Source organism: Lissotriton helveticus, chromosome 2_1 (assembly GCF_964261635.1).
Source record: "Lissotriton helveticus chromosome 2_1, aLisHel1.1, whole genome shotgun sequence".
NCBI classification, from domain to species: domain Eukaryota; kingdom Metazoa; phylum Chordata; class Amphibia; order Caudata; family Salamandridae; genus Lissotriton; species Lissotriton helveticus.
In genome coordinates this window covers 265,262,045-265,280,399 of record NC_136059.1, presented here as the reverse complement: position 1 = coordinate 265,280,399, position 18,355 = coordinate 265,262,045, and the positions used below count along the sequence as shown (strand labels likewise).

Genomic DNA, 18,355 nt, shown 5'->3' with positions numbered 1-18,355 from the left:
AATACTGGAGAAGAAATGGAGAGTCGCCCTCCACCACAACCCTTACATGCCTCCAAAACGCAAGATCATTATATAATAGACATGACTTCTGTGAGAAACCAAATCACTTTAGATCCTTCCTTAACTCAGCCAAGAACTGACCTAAACAGCTCTTTCAGCTGGTGAAAAGTGCAAACTGCCCCTCCATGTCCACAGCCATCAATTTTGACGGCCCATCCGTGAAAACAGAAGAGTTTGTAATATTCTTTGTTTCCAAAGTAGAATCACTTTGTTACTAAGATGACTGTCCCACCCCTAAGACAGTTTTCAAATCGAAGTACACTTGGCAACTATGTGAGATAATTAGGGAGGAAGATTTACTTAAAATGATTATGAAGACACAACCTTCAAACCACTTTGTGACCCTAACCCGGGTAGCATTGCCAAAGACTTTTACAGACGCATGCTCCCCTACTGGACAAAATAGGTGAATCTCTCTCCCTCAGCCAATGAACATTTCTTAGCTGTCTCAAGACTAACAAGTCACCCCACTCCTCAAAAAACCCTTTGCAGATGTGAATGACCTAAACCATTTCCAAAGCACCTAAGCAGCACTGCTACAAGTTATCAATGAGGCTCTTCTGGCCTAGACTCTGGCAGCTTCTGCCTCCTGGTTGTTCTAGACTTATCAGCAGCCTTCGATACAGTAAACTGCCTTACACTCCTTGCCACACTGAACAATGGAATGGGAATTGATGCGTTGTCTCTATGGTGATAGTTTCTCAGCACTGAGGGCTGCTGAACAAGGGGTCTCTCAGGGTCCTAACCTTGCTCTGACCTTAATCAACCTGTACATTGAGCCTCTTTGAGCCCCACTAAGAAAGGCAGGGATCTTCTATCATGAATATGCAGATGTCACCCAACTTTATTTAAAGGTCTCCTCTTCAAAGGACATCTTGCATCTCGCCATCACTCTAAACTCCGTTCAAGATGGATAACTTCTCATAATTTAAAACTGAACCCCATTCCAAAATTCCTCCTCATCTCCTCATAGAAATCATCATTTCAGGTGCAATCCTGGATGGACAAACTCAACATTCTTAGCAGGAAACCCACTATCGTTTGACAGTGTCAAGTTCCTAGGAGTCATCCTAGATAAAAGATTCAACTTACAATCAAAAATGAGCACAATAGCAAGAAATGCGTTTCTGCATTATCTGAAGTCTCTTGTTCCATCCCCGGTGCTCTTCATAATCAACTATTGTAAGTCTCTCCTGACTGGACTCTCCAAGGCCCATCTCAGCCCTCTGATATCAATGCAACATTTGGCAGTAAGTTCTATCTAATGGGACAAGAGGAGTGATCACATCTCACCTGCGCTGGTCAGTGTCTTCTAGCTGCCCATTAAAGCCTGGACCATATACAAGATGGCTTCTGTCACACATCCACACCTTCTTACCTGGCGGCCAAACTTCAGCTATTTGGAAGTACTAGACCATTGCAAAATGCCAAAGCACTGTTGCTGGAACCGCTGGCCTTTAAAAAGGAACGACTCATGGCACAATCCTTCTCAAGAAATGCAACCAGAATATGGCACTCCTTACCTCCGAAGCTATGCACCTGAATGAATGAATGAATGCCGTCTTATATTGCGCAACTTAGCCCGGAAGGCATCAAGGCGCCTAACAAAAAAGGGAAAAAGGGACCCAAATGCCAGATTACAGATATGCCTCGTCAAAGAGCCATGTTTTTAATGATTTCCTGAACAGCAAGATAGAGGGTTGGGTCTTTAATTCCTGGGGGAATTCGCTGGTGAACTTCAGCTCGGAGCTGAAAGCCCTTCTCCTGTAAAGACATTATACTGAATGACATCCTAGCGAACCTCTCCATGGGGGAACGTGCTCTTACCCTATGGCTCAGGCTCTGATCACTGCCCTGAGATCAACTGCACAATCATGATTTTATTAGACCGTACCTGTTTACAACCTGTTCATTGCAGCATCTTATACTACCTGGCCCTCGAACAACTGTAATTCTGTGCCTTATGTAATAAGCTGCTATTTTGTCGTTTTGGACCTAATGTAAAGATCTATGTTTTATTGTGAAGCACTTAGCACCTGAGGGTAATGCCCACGCGATATAAAAACGCATAAATAAATAATGGGTGCTCTAGCTGGCGCTTATTTACATAGGGTGTGTGCACCCCTGTCCGGAGCCGACGGCCAGAATTTCTGAACCCTTGTTGTACACCCTCCCTGCACTGGTGGCTGTCTCTCGTGAAGTCTCCTTCTGAAGACGTCCGGAGCCAGCCTCATTGTGCAACACGAAATGCCCAGAGTTTCTTCTCACTTCTCCTTTTGTCCGGCACGCGCAGGAAGGCCGCGTGACGCGAGCCCTGGATCTGGTGGGTGGAATGCCCCGCGCGCACAGGCGGAGGTTCGCTTCGCAATAAGAGCAGGTGCCCCCGGGTTTCTCATTTTTCTTGCACACGAAGAAAGAGTTCTGCCTGTGCGCACGCCTTGGAGTCTGTGGTGAGGAGGCCCCACAGGCTCTGCATTCAGAAGGATATTCGAATAGTTTGCAACAAGGTCTATTTCCGTAGCTGCCTGGGTTTGTCAGTGGAAGAGGAAACCATGGACCTTGTGATCGCAGTATCTAAGGCGGTGCTGCTGCTGCTAAGCCTCGCTTTTTGGGTGAGTATGGGTGCCATTATTCCTTTTACCTGGGCTGCTTTATTTGTACATTTAGCGCTATCCGGGTGAAATACTTTCCCCGGTGGCCAGGCAGTTTTTAACCAGAATTCGCACTGACTCACCAGTGCAACATTACATCAGATGCCCCTGAAAATGGCAAAGCAAACAACCTGTGACCTCCTTCAAAGGGCTTGGTGATTGGTGCAACGCTTGTGATCAGCTGACGTTCTTTGTTGCATATCTGTGTGCACAGGAGGGAATGACAAAAAACTGTTATGGTCAGGCCAGTAAATGCATTGATTTGTGTTTACCTACTTGGCTTTTCCTCAGACATGAAACATGTGCGTGCAACCCTTACTCTGTGTGTTTCAGACCCTGAGTGCACACACAGTCTTATAATGACCCTCTTAAGGTCCTACTCAAGGGAGCATCCTTTGCAGTTGTCAGCCGTGCTCACCTGCAAATGTATTAATCCTCCTAGCACTGGCTTTCGGTGAAGTACTCAAGTCAAGTCAAGTCAAGAGTTCTTTATTCGATGATTAAAAATCACCATAAAAGCACATATACATACAAATAATTAAAAATCTCATTAAATCATTAACAGAACCCAACTTGTTATACAATCTGATTTCAAAAGGAGGGAAAAAAACAGTATAATTCATTATAAATCTTATCAATCAATCCCCCCCTCTAGTTGCCCTCAATCTAACCGCCACTCTAATAAAATTCATGATACAGCATAATGTAAATGGGTCAGTCGCTTGTTGTAAATAAATTAAAGCAGCTCTAGCAGATTTCAAATTAACTTGTTTTAAAATATCTACCAGGAATCTACGCCTAGGCATTGAATAAAAAGGACACAGTAATAGAAAATGAAGGGAATCCTGCGGAGACCTATTGTCGCAGCCGCAGGATCCCTTCTGCTCAATTGTAGTTAAAAACCCAAACGGAGAAGTACTCACTCTTACTGAAAACGAAATAGTACTCGCAGGTACCTCAAGAGCAGCCTCCAGTAATAAAGGACTCGAAAAGGGGGTTAGCCACTGACAGACCTGAGAGAGAGGAACTGATGTTGGAAGGGAGACAGAGAGAGTCCACAAGGCAGAGAGAGCAGCAAGGGCCCCTCATGCAGCCAAGGAAAGTGTGCTCCACACCCCCTGCTTTGATAGTAATAAAAAATGAACTCATTGGGACAAAATGGGCCCCTGCTGCCCCTGGAGCCCCACTGCCACTGAACCTGCTGCATTATTGGTAGCTAAGTCCTCGAGACTTAGTTGGTGCCACATAACCTATGTCTGAAGCAGTCGGAGACCCATTACTGGAAATAATCTGCAATCAAGCACTGGTAAGCCCATGCGTCCGCCTCAAAATCTCAAAACAGTACTGCGGGAACCTTTTTAAATATTTTTAAAATTGTGGCATTCTGGACCATTTGAAACTGCAGGATAGACAGGCAAATGCATCCTGCATGCATCTCTGTGAGGCTGGTTTCATCAGTTTAGGACACTTGTTTGCTTAAAAATCAGAGGACTTGAAGTCAGAACTTGGATTACCTATCTAACAGATCATCAGCACTTGAGCTTTCTGAGAAGTGTGCAGAGGCCCCTCGAGCTACTCTACAAGGATACTTCTTAGCTCCAGTAGCCCTTCTAGACGTGGCTGCTAATGTCCTCAATACTTTCACTCCCTTTACGGAAGAGAGAGTAGTGAAATTCATTGAGGCAATTAAGCCAGGTTCTCCTTTAGATCCTTGACCGCCTTATGTATTGCAACTGGTCTGTAGCACGGTTTCAGTTCACCTTATCGAACTATTGAAAAACATTTTGGTTTCTGCCAATTTTCTGGTGGCTTGGAAAAAGGCCTCTGTGCTTTCTCTTTTAAAGAAACCTTCCCTTGACCCAGGTGATACCAAGAATTACCATCCTATTTCCGGCCTACCATTGCCTGCTAAACTATTGGAAAAGGCCCTTAATGAGGACATGATGTCCTTTCTTGATGCCGACAATCTCCTGGATCCATCACAATATGGTTTTAGACCTGACCACTGCACAGTCAGCCTTAGTTGCTGCTGCAGAGGAGATTAAAATGCTGGTCAGTAAGGGAGGAGGGCTGAGCTGATCACTCGGCCGCATTTGATACGGTTAGCCACTCTTTGCTTATCAACCTGCTAGAGAGAATCGGGATAAAAGAAGCAGACCTCACCATCCTCCGTCCCTTACTAACCAACAGATCAGGTAGTTGCCTTCAAGGATTTCACTTCTACACTGTTTTCTCTTCCTTCTGTGGTGCCCCAGGGATCATCCTTAAGCCCAACGCTTTTCAATATCAATGTTATCCCTCTGGCTAAACTTATTCGGCCTCATGTTTTGTTTGCGGTCTGTTACGCCGACAACACACAAATTATTGTGTCAATTTCATCTGATGACGACGAAGTTGCCAACAAGCTTAAAAACTGTCTGGCACTCATTGTACCTTGGATGCAGGAAAGCTTTCTCAAATCGAACTCTGAGAAGACGGAGGTGCTCCTCTTCGGAAATAACACACTTTCTGGAATAATTTACTTGGTGGCCCTCTAATCTTTGCCCTCTTCCAACATCTGCTCAGAAAGTCAAGAATTTAGGGGTGCTATTCGATAGACAGCTCTGCTTCTCCGAGCATATCAATCAGGTCACCTACTCTTGTTTCTATCTGCTCAGGAACTTGAAAAAAAAATTCCCTTAAATTCCTCTAGACCTGCAGAAACTGGTTATTGTGGCTCTTGTCCTTTCCAAAATCAATTATTGGAATGCGTTGTACCAGGGTATCTAAAAACGCTTGCAGATGAAGCTTCAATCTGTGCAAAATGCGGCAGCTCGCCTGCTTTTGAAAACTCTAAATTTAGTCCTGCCTCACAGAGCATCTTCCGCCTTCATTGGCTGCTTGTCTACAAGAGGGTCAAACGTAAGGCTTTGTGTCCGGCTCACAAAGAACTTCATTAGACTGGCCCTCTCCATTTTCAGATTTTTTTCTCTGCATATCCACAGTCGTAACCTCAGGCCAAGTTCAGCTAATAAGCGGCCATTCCGAAAATCAACAAAGCAAGATGGGGGGGGCAGACATTTTGCATTCTCGGCTTGCGAGCTTTGGAATACCATGCCTCTCTACTTAAGTTCTCAACCCAAACATTTCAGAAAAATATCAAAAACATGCCTTTTCTCTTCCCTCTCCAATTAGGTCTCCTTTTTCATGTTGTGTTAGGACGCTAGTGCCAAGACTCTGTTTGGCGATCATGCACTTTTATTCATTTTTACATACTTACATACTAATTATGGAGCATGTTTCAGGGTTTAGAAGCCAATTCTTTCAGAGCCTGAGATCCATTTGGTAGACTCAAACTGCAGGATTTGCCCCTGTTTTTTGAGGTGATGGAGCTTGCAGTAGTAGTTGCAGGCATAAGGAATCGGCGTAGTCATAGATTTTACTGTCTGAGTAATCCAGCACAGCTGAATGACTGTAACCTCATTTTGTCCAGTTGAGGTCTAGTCGAAACCCGCCTCCTCCCAAGTCCTCAAATGCTGAGAGTTTTATGTGGGTATGCCAACAAGGTGCAAAGCCATTGCTCCTTCTCAGGAAAACAAGAAGAGGCAGCCCCTAGAGAACAGGACCAAGGATGTGCCATTTCCAGTGATACTTCCTGCCAGAGCAGCAGCTGGTTCAGGAATGCCAGGGGGCATCCTCCCAGCCATTGACACTTTGCTCCAGACAATTGTGTGAGGAGTGTTTATCTCGCAGGATCAATCTTGTACTCTATGCCCAGTTGTAGTGTGATAGTTCATGACTAAAAAGATACTCTTATGTACAATTCTGATATACTTAGATAAATCACAGGATAAATAACATGCCACGCAAATGTTTATTATGCTATGTCATGCCATTATCACAATTTTCCTAGCACACAGTCTACCATTAGTCTGGTCTTGTCTGCAGGGGGATCCAGGCTATTCCAATGATTCCATTGCAGGCCAGAGCCTCATGGTTTCTGTGGGATTAGGCGTAGTGTGCTTTGGTACAGGTGCAGTATTGTAGAAGTGATTTGCGTGGTGTGAAGTTGATCAATGGAATATTAGGTACAGCAGTTTCTACTTTTTTATTGCATAGCTAGGAGTGATTTCAAATCATTGTTCTGTGGGTGTATTATTTCAGAGGGATGTATGACGTTACAACGCATGCTTTTACCACACATTACCGCTATCTCACAAGCAGCGGATTTAGCGCTGCTTCGTGAAGTTGTTTGGGACGGCGCCATCGCCAGTCGCGAGGCCACCCCCACCCAATAGGCCACGCCCACCCGCCCGCCTATAAAGCACTGAACACTAGTGCGCCCTGCAGATAACACTACCTCTGAGGCGGAAGCCGGAGGGATTGAATAACGATTTTTAAAACTGTTTATTTCTGATTTATGTCACTGTTTTAAACTCTCTCACTTACCCTGAGCTCTTGTTGAGTTTTCTGATTACCGCTATCTCACAAGCAGCGGATTTAGCGCTGCTTCGTGAAGTTGTTTGGGACGGCGCCATCGCCAGTCGCGAGGCCACGCCCACCGAATAGGCCACGCCCACCCGCCCGCCTATAAAGCACTGAACACTAGTGCGCCCTGCAGATAACACTACCTCTGAGGCGGAAGCCGGAGGGATTGAATAACGATTTTTAAAACTGTTTATTTCTGATTTATGTCACTGTTTTAAACTCTCTCACTTACCCTGAGCTCTTGTTGAGTTTTCTGATTACCGCTATCTCACAAGCAGCGGATTTAGCGCTGCTTCGTGAAGTTGTTTGGGACGGCGCCATCGCCAGTCGTGAGGCCACGCCCACCGAATAGGCCACGCCCACCCGCCCGCCTATAAAGCACTGAACACTAGTGCGCCCTGCAGATAACACCACCTCTGAGGCGGAAGCCGGAGGGATTGAATAACGATTTTTAAAACTGTTTATTTCTGATTTATGTCACTGTTTTAAACTCTCTCACTTACCCTGAGCTCTTGTTGAGTTTTCTGATTACCGCTATCTCACAAGCAGCGGATTTAGCGCTGCTTCGTGAAGTTGTTTGGGACGGCGCCATCGCCAGTCGCGAGGCCACGCCCACCGAATAGGCCACGCCCACCCGCCCGCCTATAAAGCACTGAACACTAGTGCGCCCTGCAGATAACACTACCTCTGAGGCGGAAGCCGGAGGGATTGAATAACGATTTTTAAAACTGTTTATTTCTGATTTATGTCACTGTTTTAAACTCTCTCACTTACCCTGAGCTCTTGTTGAGTTTTCTGATTACCGCTATCTCACAAGCAGCGGATTTAGCGCTGCTTCGTGAAGTTGTTTGGGACGGCGCCATCGCCAGTCGCGAGGCCACGCCCACCGAATAGGCCACGCCCACCCCGCCCGCCTACAAATGTGCCTTCCACGCAAGCGCAGCGGACGAGCGCAGCGGGAGCGCCGTTTGCGCGCCGAAGGCGCGCCTAAGGCAAGCCCGTCTGCGCCCGTCCGCGCCAGGACACGCCAGGGGCCTTGCAAGAGGCCTGAGGCACGGTTTACCTATTCGGGGGATGCTCTATGCCATCTCAACAGGCCCGTTCCATCTTCATGCTCCCAAGTACTAAAGGGAGACTCCCGCCTTACTCACTGTCCACATTGCTCCTTTAAATACACCCCCTCTATCATCAAAGCTCCCACTCAAATGACTATAAACATGGCAATGATCAATTGCAGATCACTACCCAAACACGCCCTTGAAATAAATATGATTATCGAAGACCTTAATCTTGAAATACTGTTCCTTACAGAAACGTGGCTGACACCCAACTCAGACGCCGACATAGTCCAAGCACTTCCCCCAGGATTCAGTATCCAACATCTTGATCGTCCCAAAGGTAGAGGTGGGGGCATTGCTGTCATCTCCAAGGATTCAATACCATGTCGTTTCCTTGACAGTCCTCTGATAGACTGTGAAAACGTTCATTTTACCTTACAAATCTCCCCTTGTTCCTCTCTTTCTGGACTCCTTATTTACCGTCCCCCTGGTTCCATGGGAAAATTCCTTAACTCCCTCCTAGAATGTTCCTTGGCCAGATCTAGCGCTCGGACCAACTTCCTCATTTTAGGGGACTTTAATGTCCACTTTGAAGACAGCAAAGACAACACGGCCTCAGAACTGATCCAAGACTTGGCCTCCCACCAATTGCATTTACAGAACTCCCTCCCTACTCATAATCGGGGGCATTTGCTCGACCCCATATTCTGTAATTTCCTTGATCTTGTGACCAGGCCCCCCACTCCTGTGCCATGGTCCGACCATCTACTTATTCCTTTCAGTTGGCACATCTACCCCACACTGCCGCAAACCCAAGCCCCCGGCAGACCATCCAGACCCTGGGCGAAATTAAACTATGTTAAATGGAATCAAGCCCTCGAGGACACAGTCCCTACCCTTAGCTCAACCATCGACCTTGCTGATAGGGAATTTGCATCCTGGATTACCAATTCTCTAGACTTAGCTCTCCCAAAAAAACCTCATTGTAAACCAAGGACAAAAGCAACCTCTCCATGGTTTACCCAAGAATTACGCCTTCTAAAGAAAACCTGTAAAAGAGCAGAAAGAGTCTGGAGAAAAGACTTTAATCCCACCAGCAAAAATAACTATAGACTGATGATTCTCAATTATAAAAAAGGTCTGAAAAACGCACAAATCTCCTTTTACAGCGAGAAAATCAGCAAAGCGGCAAATTCGTCGAGAGAGACGTTTCTCACTCTGAAAAAGCTTCTAAAACCCCACACTCCCCCAGCTGTGCGAGATCCTACATTCGAACACTGTAATGAGTTAGCCAACTTTTTTGACTCTAAAATTCAAACTATACTCAAACAACTTCCGCCTCTCTCCCCCTTAGATCCCTCCCCCCTCCCCACCTCCCAATATCAGAGCAAAGGCATGGAGCTAAGCAAATTCCAACCCATCAACGCAGAAACTCTTGGTGTTTTACTACAAGCCCTCAAAAGCGGATCGCCCCCATGATCCAGCCCCGGTGAGACATCTTAAACAGGTGGCCCCGAGCATCTTATTTCCTATGACCAACTTGCTAAACACCTCCTTTGAAGCTGGTATAGTGCCCACAACCTGGAAAAAAGCGGTGGTGAAGGCACTCATAAAAAAACCTAACCTTGACCCGGACAACCTGGCTAACTTTAGACCTATATCTCTCCTCCCAGGGATTAGTAAACTAGCGGAAAAATACATAAATTCCCAGCTTTCACACTATCTAGAGTCCAATGAGTTGCTAAAAACCTCCCAAACAGGCTTCCGTCCGGGACAAGGGACAGAAACAGCTATGGTGGCGGTAGTCGAAGAAACTAGGAAAGTCATCGATGCAGGAGGATCGGTGGCAGTGATCCTCCTGGACCTAAGCGCAGCATTCGACACCGTCAACCATAGCATCCTTGCCCACCGCCTGGAAAACCTCGCCATCACTGGGACGGCCCTCAAATGGCTAAAATCCTTCCTCCACAACCGCTCCTTTCAGGTGGCAGATGGAGACTGTATCTCTAGGGAAACCCCGATACGTTGCGGAGTGCCTCAGGGCTCCTCTTTGAGCCCTACACTCTTCAACGTATATATGGCACCCCTTGAACAAATTGTCATCCCGTATGGCATTAAACTTCTGACCTACGCGGACGACACACAGCTGGTTGTCTCCCTGAGTCAGTCTGAACCCCCCACTATCGATCTGTATTCCTGCCTGGAGAATATAGTCAGCTGGATGAGCGACTCCCATTTAAAGCTCAATGGGGAAAAAACCGAGCTAATGGTACTAGGCAACCAGTCCCTCTTCCGCCCGGAGTCCCTATGGCCTCCCAGTATGGGTCCTCCACCAATCCCCAAAACTGATATTAAAAGCCTGGGGATTTGGTTGGATGACAAACTCACTCTTAACACTCAGGCCAAGAAAACCGCAGGAATATGCTTTGGCCTGCTCCGCTCCATCCGCAAAATTCTTCCACTCTTACCATTCCAGTCAAGAAAACTGGTCATGCAGGGCCTCATACTGTCCAGACTGGACTATGGCAATGCCTTATATCTTGGATCCCCAAAGAAAGTCATCTCCAGGCTTCAGGTGGTGCAAAATGCGGCTGCCAGAATCCTTACTGGCACCAAAAAACGCTGCTCTGCCAAACCTGCACTTAAAGAACTCCATTGGCTCCCTGTGGAACAAAGGGTGCACTTCAAGGCCATGTGCCTAACCCACAAAATCCTGCATGGAAAAGCCCCTCCGGTCCTGAAAGACCTCGTGACTCCCCACACGACAACCAGAACCCTCCGCTCTACTAATGCCCACCTGACCAAAATACCCATGATTAAAAAATCACGTTCTGGAGGTCGACAATTCTCATTTCAGGCTTCCAAGATGTGGAATACTCTTCCACCGGACCTTCGGTCCCAACCTAATCTCCTAGCATTCCGCAAATCCCTGAAGACATGGCTGTTCCCTTGATCTCTTCCTTCCCCTCCGGTCCCCTCCTCTGGAGATCACAGTGTATTTCTGTTAGCGCTGGGACGCTCTCGGGCAGCCATGCGCTCTATAAATCTCCCCAAAAAAAATAAAAAAAAATTAAAATAAAACATGCTGTTACAACGCAGTTTTTACAACGCAAACCTTTACGACGCATAGCGCTTTGCGGTGCTGGATAGTGAATAGTTTAATTTACTATTCCAACTCCAGTCCCCGTGGACACTAGGGAAGGTGTTGGATAGTAAATTAAATCTATTCCCTATCCTAGAGCGTCTTCGTTGTAAAACCTGCGTTGTAAAAGCACTGCGTTGTAAACGTTTCGTTGTAAAGGATGTTTCCCTTTCAGAGTAATGCAACGGCATTGGGTCCCCCATCCATCGATGAATGCTGGCACCTCAAGACAGCCAACGAGTCAATAAAATGGATGATAGAGGGGCACCATGACCACGGGCTTGCTTTCTCTACCCTCTACAGATTTCTCATTTAGCCACCCTTCCCTGGATAAGACCCCGGGCCAATGCCTCTGGGAAACAGAACTGGGACAGTTATGGCTGGGTAAGGATTGGGAATGCCTCTATCACAGAGCGCATATCTTTGTCCGTATCTGTGAAGACATATGTAAGCTCCTAACTTACTGGAGCAGGACTCCGGAGAAATTTAATAAATGGACCCAAATAGATCCAGCTGCTGCTTGCTGGAGGGAGCGCGGCACAACTGCGGCTCTTCTACATCTTCTATGGTATTGCCCTGAGCTGGGGCGAGTTTGGGGAAATTGTATTAGATGATCTTGGCAGAGCTTTTGAGATACTTCTCCGGGACTGGGCTGTTGTTCTGTTGAGTCAGCGACACAAATACAAGATCCCATTAGTACTGACTCGCTCTAACCAATTGGCAGTAGCCCTGGTGAACGCGACCCATGTCCTCCTGTCCACCTGGGGCCAAACAACAGTGCCAGACGTATGAGCATAAAGGGTAAACCAAAATGTATTAGTTTGCCCTGACACTTAATTTATGTCATTCACGTTTTAGAACTTTTTATCATTACAGATCAGAGAAGGAACAAAATCAACTTCACATTAAGCCATACATCATCATTAAATAGCAAAAACAATATATCAAATTGATGTGAAACAAATAATCATATAATACAAATGTGCTCTCTAAATACAAAAACAAATTAATATGAAGAAAATCATTCAACAGTTGCCAAAGGACAATACAAAGAAAAACACTTCGGTTTAGCATATGAATTTACATTCCAGGAGGTGAATCAGTTATGATTACACCCACATTATTATTCTATGACAGTTGAATGATAAAGACAGTTATCATTCAATCAATCAATCATGCCATTTGCATAGCGCACTACTCACTCGGGAGGGTCTCAAGGCGCTTGGGGGGAGGGGTATGCTACTGCTCGAACAGCCAGGTCTTGAGTTGTTTCCTGAAGGCGAGATGGTCCTGGGTCAGCCGAAGGTGGATGGGGAGGGAGTTCCAAGTCTTGGCAGCCAGGTAAGAGAAGGATCTTCCTCCGGCGGTGGCTCTTCGGATGCGTGGTACGGCTGCAAGGGCGAGGCTGGTGGACCGTAGCTGGCAGGTGGGCGTGTAGAAGGTCAGGCGGTCGTTGAGGTACTTGGGGCCCAGGTCGTGGAGAGACTTGTGTGCGTGGGTGAGGAGCCGGAACGTGATCCTCTTGTCGACAGGGAGCCAGTGCAGGTTCCTCAGGTGGCTGGAGATGTGGCTGCGTCGGGGGACATCCAGGATGAGTCGGGCGGAGGCGTTCTGGATGCGCTGGAGTCTTTTCTGTAGCTTGGCTGTGGTTCCGGCGTAGAGGGCGTTTCCGTAGTCCAGTCGGCTGGTGACGAGTGCCTGGGTGACAGTCTTCCTGGTCTCGGTCGGGATCCAGCGGAAGATCTTGCGAAGCATACGCAGGGTGTTGAAGCACGATGAGGAGACGGCGTTGACTTGTCTGGTCATCGAGAGGGAGGGGTCCAGGATGAAGCCCAGGTTGCGTGCGTGGTCGGTTGGCTTGGGTGCGGTGCCCAGGGCTGGGGGCCACCAGGAGTTGTCCCAGGCGGAGGGCGAAGATCCCAGGATGAGGACTTCCGTCTTGTCCGAGTTCAGTTTCAGGCGGCTGTCCTTCATCAACTCGGCGACGTCTTTCATCCCTTCGTGTAGGCAGGTTCTGGCGGTGTCGGGGTCTCTGGTGAGGGAGAGGATCAGCTGGGTGTCGTCGGCGTAAGAGATGATGTTGAGGTTGTGCTGGCGTGCGATGGCTGCGAGAGGTTTCATGTAGATGTTGAAGAGGGTGGGGCTGAGTGAAGATCCTTGCGGGACGCCGCAGATGACTTCGGTGGCCTCGGAGCGAAACGGGGGGAGGCGGACTCTTTGTGTTCTTCCAGCGAGGAACAAGATGATCCACTCCAGTGCCTTCTCTTGGATACCGATGTTGCTGAGGCGCTGGACTAGGGTGCTTGCGGGTAGCGTGTTTGAGGGCGGTCATGTTGTCGGTGGTCCGGTCGAGGAGCCAGGCTTTCTCGAGGGTGCGGCAGGTCTTCTTGGAGTCCTTGAGGTCGTCGGTGAACCAGGATGCCTTCTTGCTTCTGGGTCTGCTGGGAGGGTTCTTTAGTGGCGCGAGGTCGTCGGCGCAGGCGGTCAGCCACTGTGTGAAGTTGCGGGCTGCTTCGTTGGGGTCCGTTGTGTTGGCGGGTGGGCTCTGGCTAAGGGAGGTGGTGAGCTGGTCTGCGGTGATCTTGCTCCAATTCCTGTGAGGTACCTGTTGCGGGTGGTGGTGGGTCGTGGATCTTTTGAAGCTGAAGTGGACGCAGCTGTGGTCGGTCCAGTGGAGTCCGGTGGCGTGGCTGAAGGTGATGTACTTGCTGGAAGAGAAGACGGGATCAAGCGTGTGGCCGGCGTAGTGGGTGGGGGTGTTGACCAGTTGCTTGAGTCCGAGGTTGGCGAGGTTTTCCAGCAGGGCGGTGGTGTTGCGGTCCTTGTTGTTCTCCAGGTGGAAGTTGAGGTCCCCGAGGAGGATGTAGTCAGTGGAGGGGAGGGCGTGCGGGCTGATGAAGTCTGTGATGTCTTCGCTGAATTGTGTGCGTGGTCCCGGGGGTCTGTAGACGAGGGTGCCTCTGAGGGTCGTCTTAGGGTCGGTGTGAATCTGGAAGTGGAGATGTTCGGCTGCGGCGAAGGAGTCGTTGGCGTCGGTCGTGATGCGGATGGTGTTCCTGTGGACGATGGCGATGCCACCTCCGGTCTGGTTGATGCGGTCCCTCCTGATGATCTTGTACCCGTCCGGGATGGCGATGTCGATGTCGGGTGCAGAGGAGGCGTTCATCCAGGTTTCCGTGAGGAAGGTGACGTCCGGTGATGTAGCATCGAGGAGGTTCCAGAGTTCCACGGCGTGTCTGTGGACGGAGCGGGTGTTGATCAGGATGCACTTGAGGTGGTTGCTGCTGGTGTTTGTCTTGGCGGGTGCGGGGCAGGTTCGGAGGCAGGTGAACTTGCAGGTGCAGCAGGTGAAGGGTCCGTGGGTGCGTCTCGGGGTGGCTCGGCAGCAGGCGTGGGTCTGGCTGGCATTGAGTGCGTTGAGAGTGGCGGCGTCGTAGGTCAGTCGGGTCGTCTTGCCTCGGCGGGGAGGGCCAGGGGTCCTGGCGCTTGGCGCGGGCCAGGCGCTGACGGGCGCAGGCGGGCTTACCTTTGGCGCACCTTCGGCGCTCAATCGGCGCTCCCGCTGCGCGCATCCGCTGCGCGGTCGCTCTGGGGGCGTCATAAGTAAGGAGCCGGGAGGGAGGAGCAGCTGGGTGGCGGGAGCGGGGCGGCGAATAGAATCACAGGGGGGCGGGGCCGCAGGGAGGCAGCGGCGGGAAATTCCAAGAAGCAGCGGGCAGCGGGAAATTCCCAGGAGCAGCGGGAAATTCCCAGGAGCAGCGGGCAGCGAGCGAAGGAATCTGCAGGCAGGAGGCGGCAAAGGCAGGCAGGAGCGGCAGCAGTGAGTGGGGCGACCAAGCCCTGTGGAGGGCTGAGCGGTCATTAAAATAAAAACATTACATAAATATTACTACATGCACTAACATTGCTCAAAATGTATACATTCTAAACAAAATCTTTGACAGTAATAATAATAATAATAATGTCCAGATGGCATTGCCATGATTAATCTTAAGTTCAAGGACATTTTTGGTGTACGAAAGAAAATTATAAATAAAGGGATTTTAAAGCCCATAGATGAGTGAGTTTACTCTGACCTGAATCACACCTGAGCACTCCCAAATTTTCAAGTCAAAAGCAACACCCTGAATCCGTAGAAATCTGTTCATATCTGAGGCTCGTGCCTAGCTGGTACTTGTGATGGGCTGACTGGACACTGGCTGGAACCGAAGTCTACGCCGCACACAGGGCGGGGTGGACATGGACATAGGCCATCTCAATAGGCTTTGGGGGTATGGGCACAAGGCAATGGTCATAGATGGACCTCATAGTATGTGATCAGGAGACCCAATGCATACTGAGTGTCATGACCTTCGAAGAATATTGTCAGGCTAGAAAAACTCAGTGAAACACCGCTATGAACCTAAATTGAAATACAGATAGGATTTCAGCTGCAAGTGTGAACCATTTTAGCTGATTGCAGTAGCAGGCAGTTACATATACTGCATTGTTTTTTTGCTCTAGGGGAATAATAAAGTATCCCTAAAGAAGGGCATCTGGCATGCTTTGAATGCAGGGGGGCTGGGGAAACAACGTATCAGGGGTGGGCAAAAAGGAATTCATTTTAATACAAAGGAATGCAAATAAAGCGTATATACTGTACAGTTTTCATTGATTCATTCATGTGGAATCAGTATAAACCAAGGGTTATGAGAATTTGAGAAGTTGATGGTGTCTGGATGGCATGCATGGTGTAGTGCACCGAGTGAGCGGCATTCACCAGGATTGCGACAGTATTTGTTGCATCACTAAAGGCGCCCAGTGGTCAGTGGTTGTACACATTAAGCATTGAAATATTGAAAGAACCTGAACATGGATCTTCATTTCAGACAGGGGCAACCAATGAGTGCTTGTGGGTTTCTAGAAGTTTTTTAACTGTTTTTATGCAGCCATAATTCACCCAGCACACTAGTCATGCCCTTGCATATGACGTCACACAGGTAAGGATGCAAGCTCCCAGCTGTCTGTGCGGCACTTCCATTGCACTCATTCTGCCTCCGTCCTGGAAGTAATAAAACGGTGAGTGCAAGAAAAAGGATGGCTGTGGCTCACAGAGAAACAAAAAAAAGCAGATCCATCTTGCATTTCTTGATCTCTCATCGGCCTTTGTCTCCAGGTCATATCTGAGGGAAAGCAGAAGGTTTCCACCAGAGCAGCCTCATGGGGTTTGTACCCACCGGATGCCACCTAGACACGAGCCCTCACTGTGCAACCTGGGAACAAAGCAAGGGGTGAGACCTGTCCTAGTCAATCCATCCTCGGGCGAGAGAAAAGATCTCTCAATGTGATTGGTTGGTCGGGATGCCGATCTTTTAAGATGCACTGGCTGCTTCAGGTGTCATCAGCGCGCTGCGGGAGGATTGGTACCCATGTATTGAAAATTAGTTGTGAATCTGGCGTGGAAATTCAAGAGTAATTCACATTTCAGACAGGAGACAATTATATGCTTCATTAGTGACAGAGATGGACGTGTGTGTGTCATTGTCGCTTGGTTAGACACTAATTCCATCCATTCTTTGTTTTTGTTTCAGGCTGTTGCGTTCTTGTTCATTGGCTTTGGAGGATATTCCTTTTACAAAATCAGCACATTTGAATACCATGACGACTACCTCTTCAAAGACAGCTACACTATGGTGTTCGCCCTTGTCGCCCTAGGCTTCGGGGTGCTGTTCTTCATTGTAGGAATCTTTGGAATGTGGGCAACTTGTGCAGGGAATTATTACAGCCTGGGCCTGGTAAGTGCAATGTGTGAGAATGCTGTGGGTCGAGCATGGGGCTGCAAACAAATCATACCTGGAAAAAAGGAAAAGCTGCATTGAACGAGTTTACACAAAATATTCGATGTAGTTCATCAACAATACAATGACCCATGTCAGTCAGTCCATCCGGGATAGCTACACAATGTGATGCAACTCCAGGGCCTGCAGTGTGTAGAGATTCCACACCCATTTATTATTATTATTATTATTATTAACGAATTTTGTACCGCGCACGGTTACCCAGGGGCATCCCAGCGCTTATAGAGACCTAAAGCGAGCTGCACATGCAGAGCAAGAGAGCTAAAGTTATAACGGGAATAGATAGGTTTTTAAATGTTTCCGGAACCTGAGAAGATTTGGTTCAGATGTAATGAGAGTGGGAGGGAGTTCCAGGCCCGCGCTGTATGGATGGAAAAGCTCCTGCCGCCTGAACGAGCTCTCCTAACTCTCTTCGTCTGAAGGAGGTGTTTGTTGTCCGAGCGTAGGGCTCTTGTAGGCTTGTAAGGCCGGATCATATCCTTCAGGATGGATGGTCCTGTCCCCTGTATGCTCTTATGGGCAATACAGAGGGCCTTAAAGGTGACTCTCTCTCGGATAGGGAGCCAGTGAAGTGCTTTTAAAGCGGGCCTGGCTGACTGCCTGGCCGGAATGTTCAGCAGCAACCTTGCTGCTGCATTCTGCACTTGTTGCAGGATCTTGAACGTTGACTCCGGCGCTCCGAGAGCAAGGTATTAATGATCGTGTTGGTGTATGCGGTGTTGTATCCCTTACCCATGCCCTGACCCCTCTCGCATTCCTTTGCTGATGGTAGTGACTGTGAATGGGTCAAGTGAAGAGGCCATTGACTGTAGGGGCAAGGGAGCAGGCACAGCCTTTGTATGACTTCTTGGGGCACTAGGCAGGAGACAGCAGTGAGTTTCCTTTTCTAATTGATCTCTCACTGAGACCCATGTAGGCGGTTCCTGTGTTTGTGTTATTAGTTCAGTCCATTGGTTATTGGGACATGCCTCTGTTTGTTGCTGTAGCAGTGGGTATATGACCGACCCACGCCGGTGGAGGTTTGGTATTGACCCTGGAATGGGTTTTCAGTCAGCATTTGGTACTGGCAGCCATATATTGACTGATATGTTGTGCAGTATGGGGCAGACCCTTATCTGGGCCTCAGCATTCAGTTGGGTG

The 18,355-nt window shown here is 48.4% G+C and overlaps 1 protein-coding gene across 1 annotated transcript in view; it reads left to right on the top strand.

The window, feature by feature from the left end:
- Positions 1-2,368: 2,368 nt before the first annotated feature.
- LOC144817899 (tetraspanin-36-like) overlaps positions 2,369-18,355 on the top strand; it is a 90,128-nt gene continuing 74,141 nt past the window's right edge. Inside the window, exons 1-2 of the mRNA XM_078674797.1 lie at positions 2,369-2,672; positions 16,949-17,152. Coding sequence (XP_078530923.1) covers positions 2,613-2,672; positions 16,949-17,152 — 264 coding nt within the window. The 5' untranslated portion in view covers positions 2,369-2,612. The remainder of the gene's footprint in view (positions 2,673-16,948; positions 17,153-18,355) is intronic.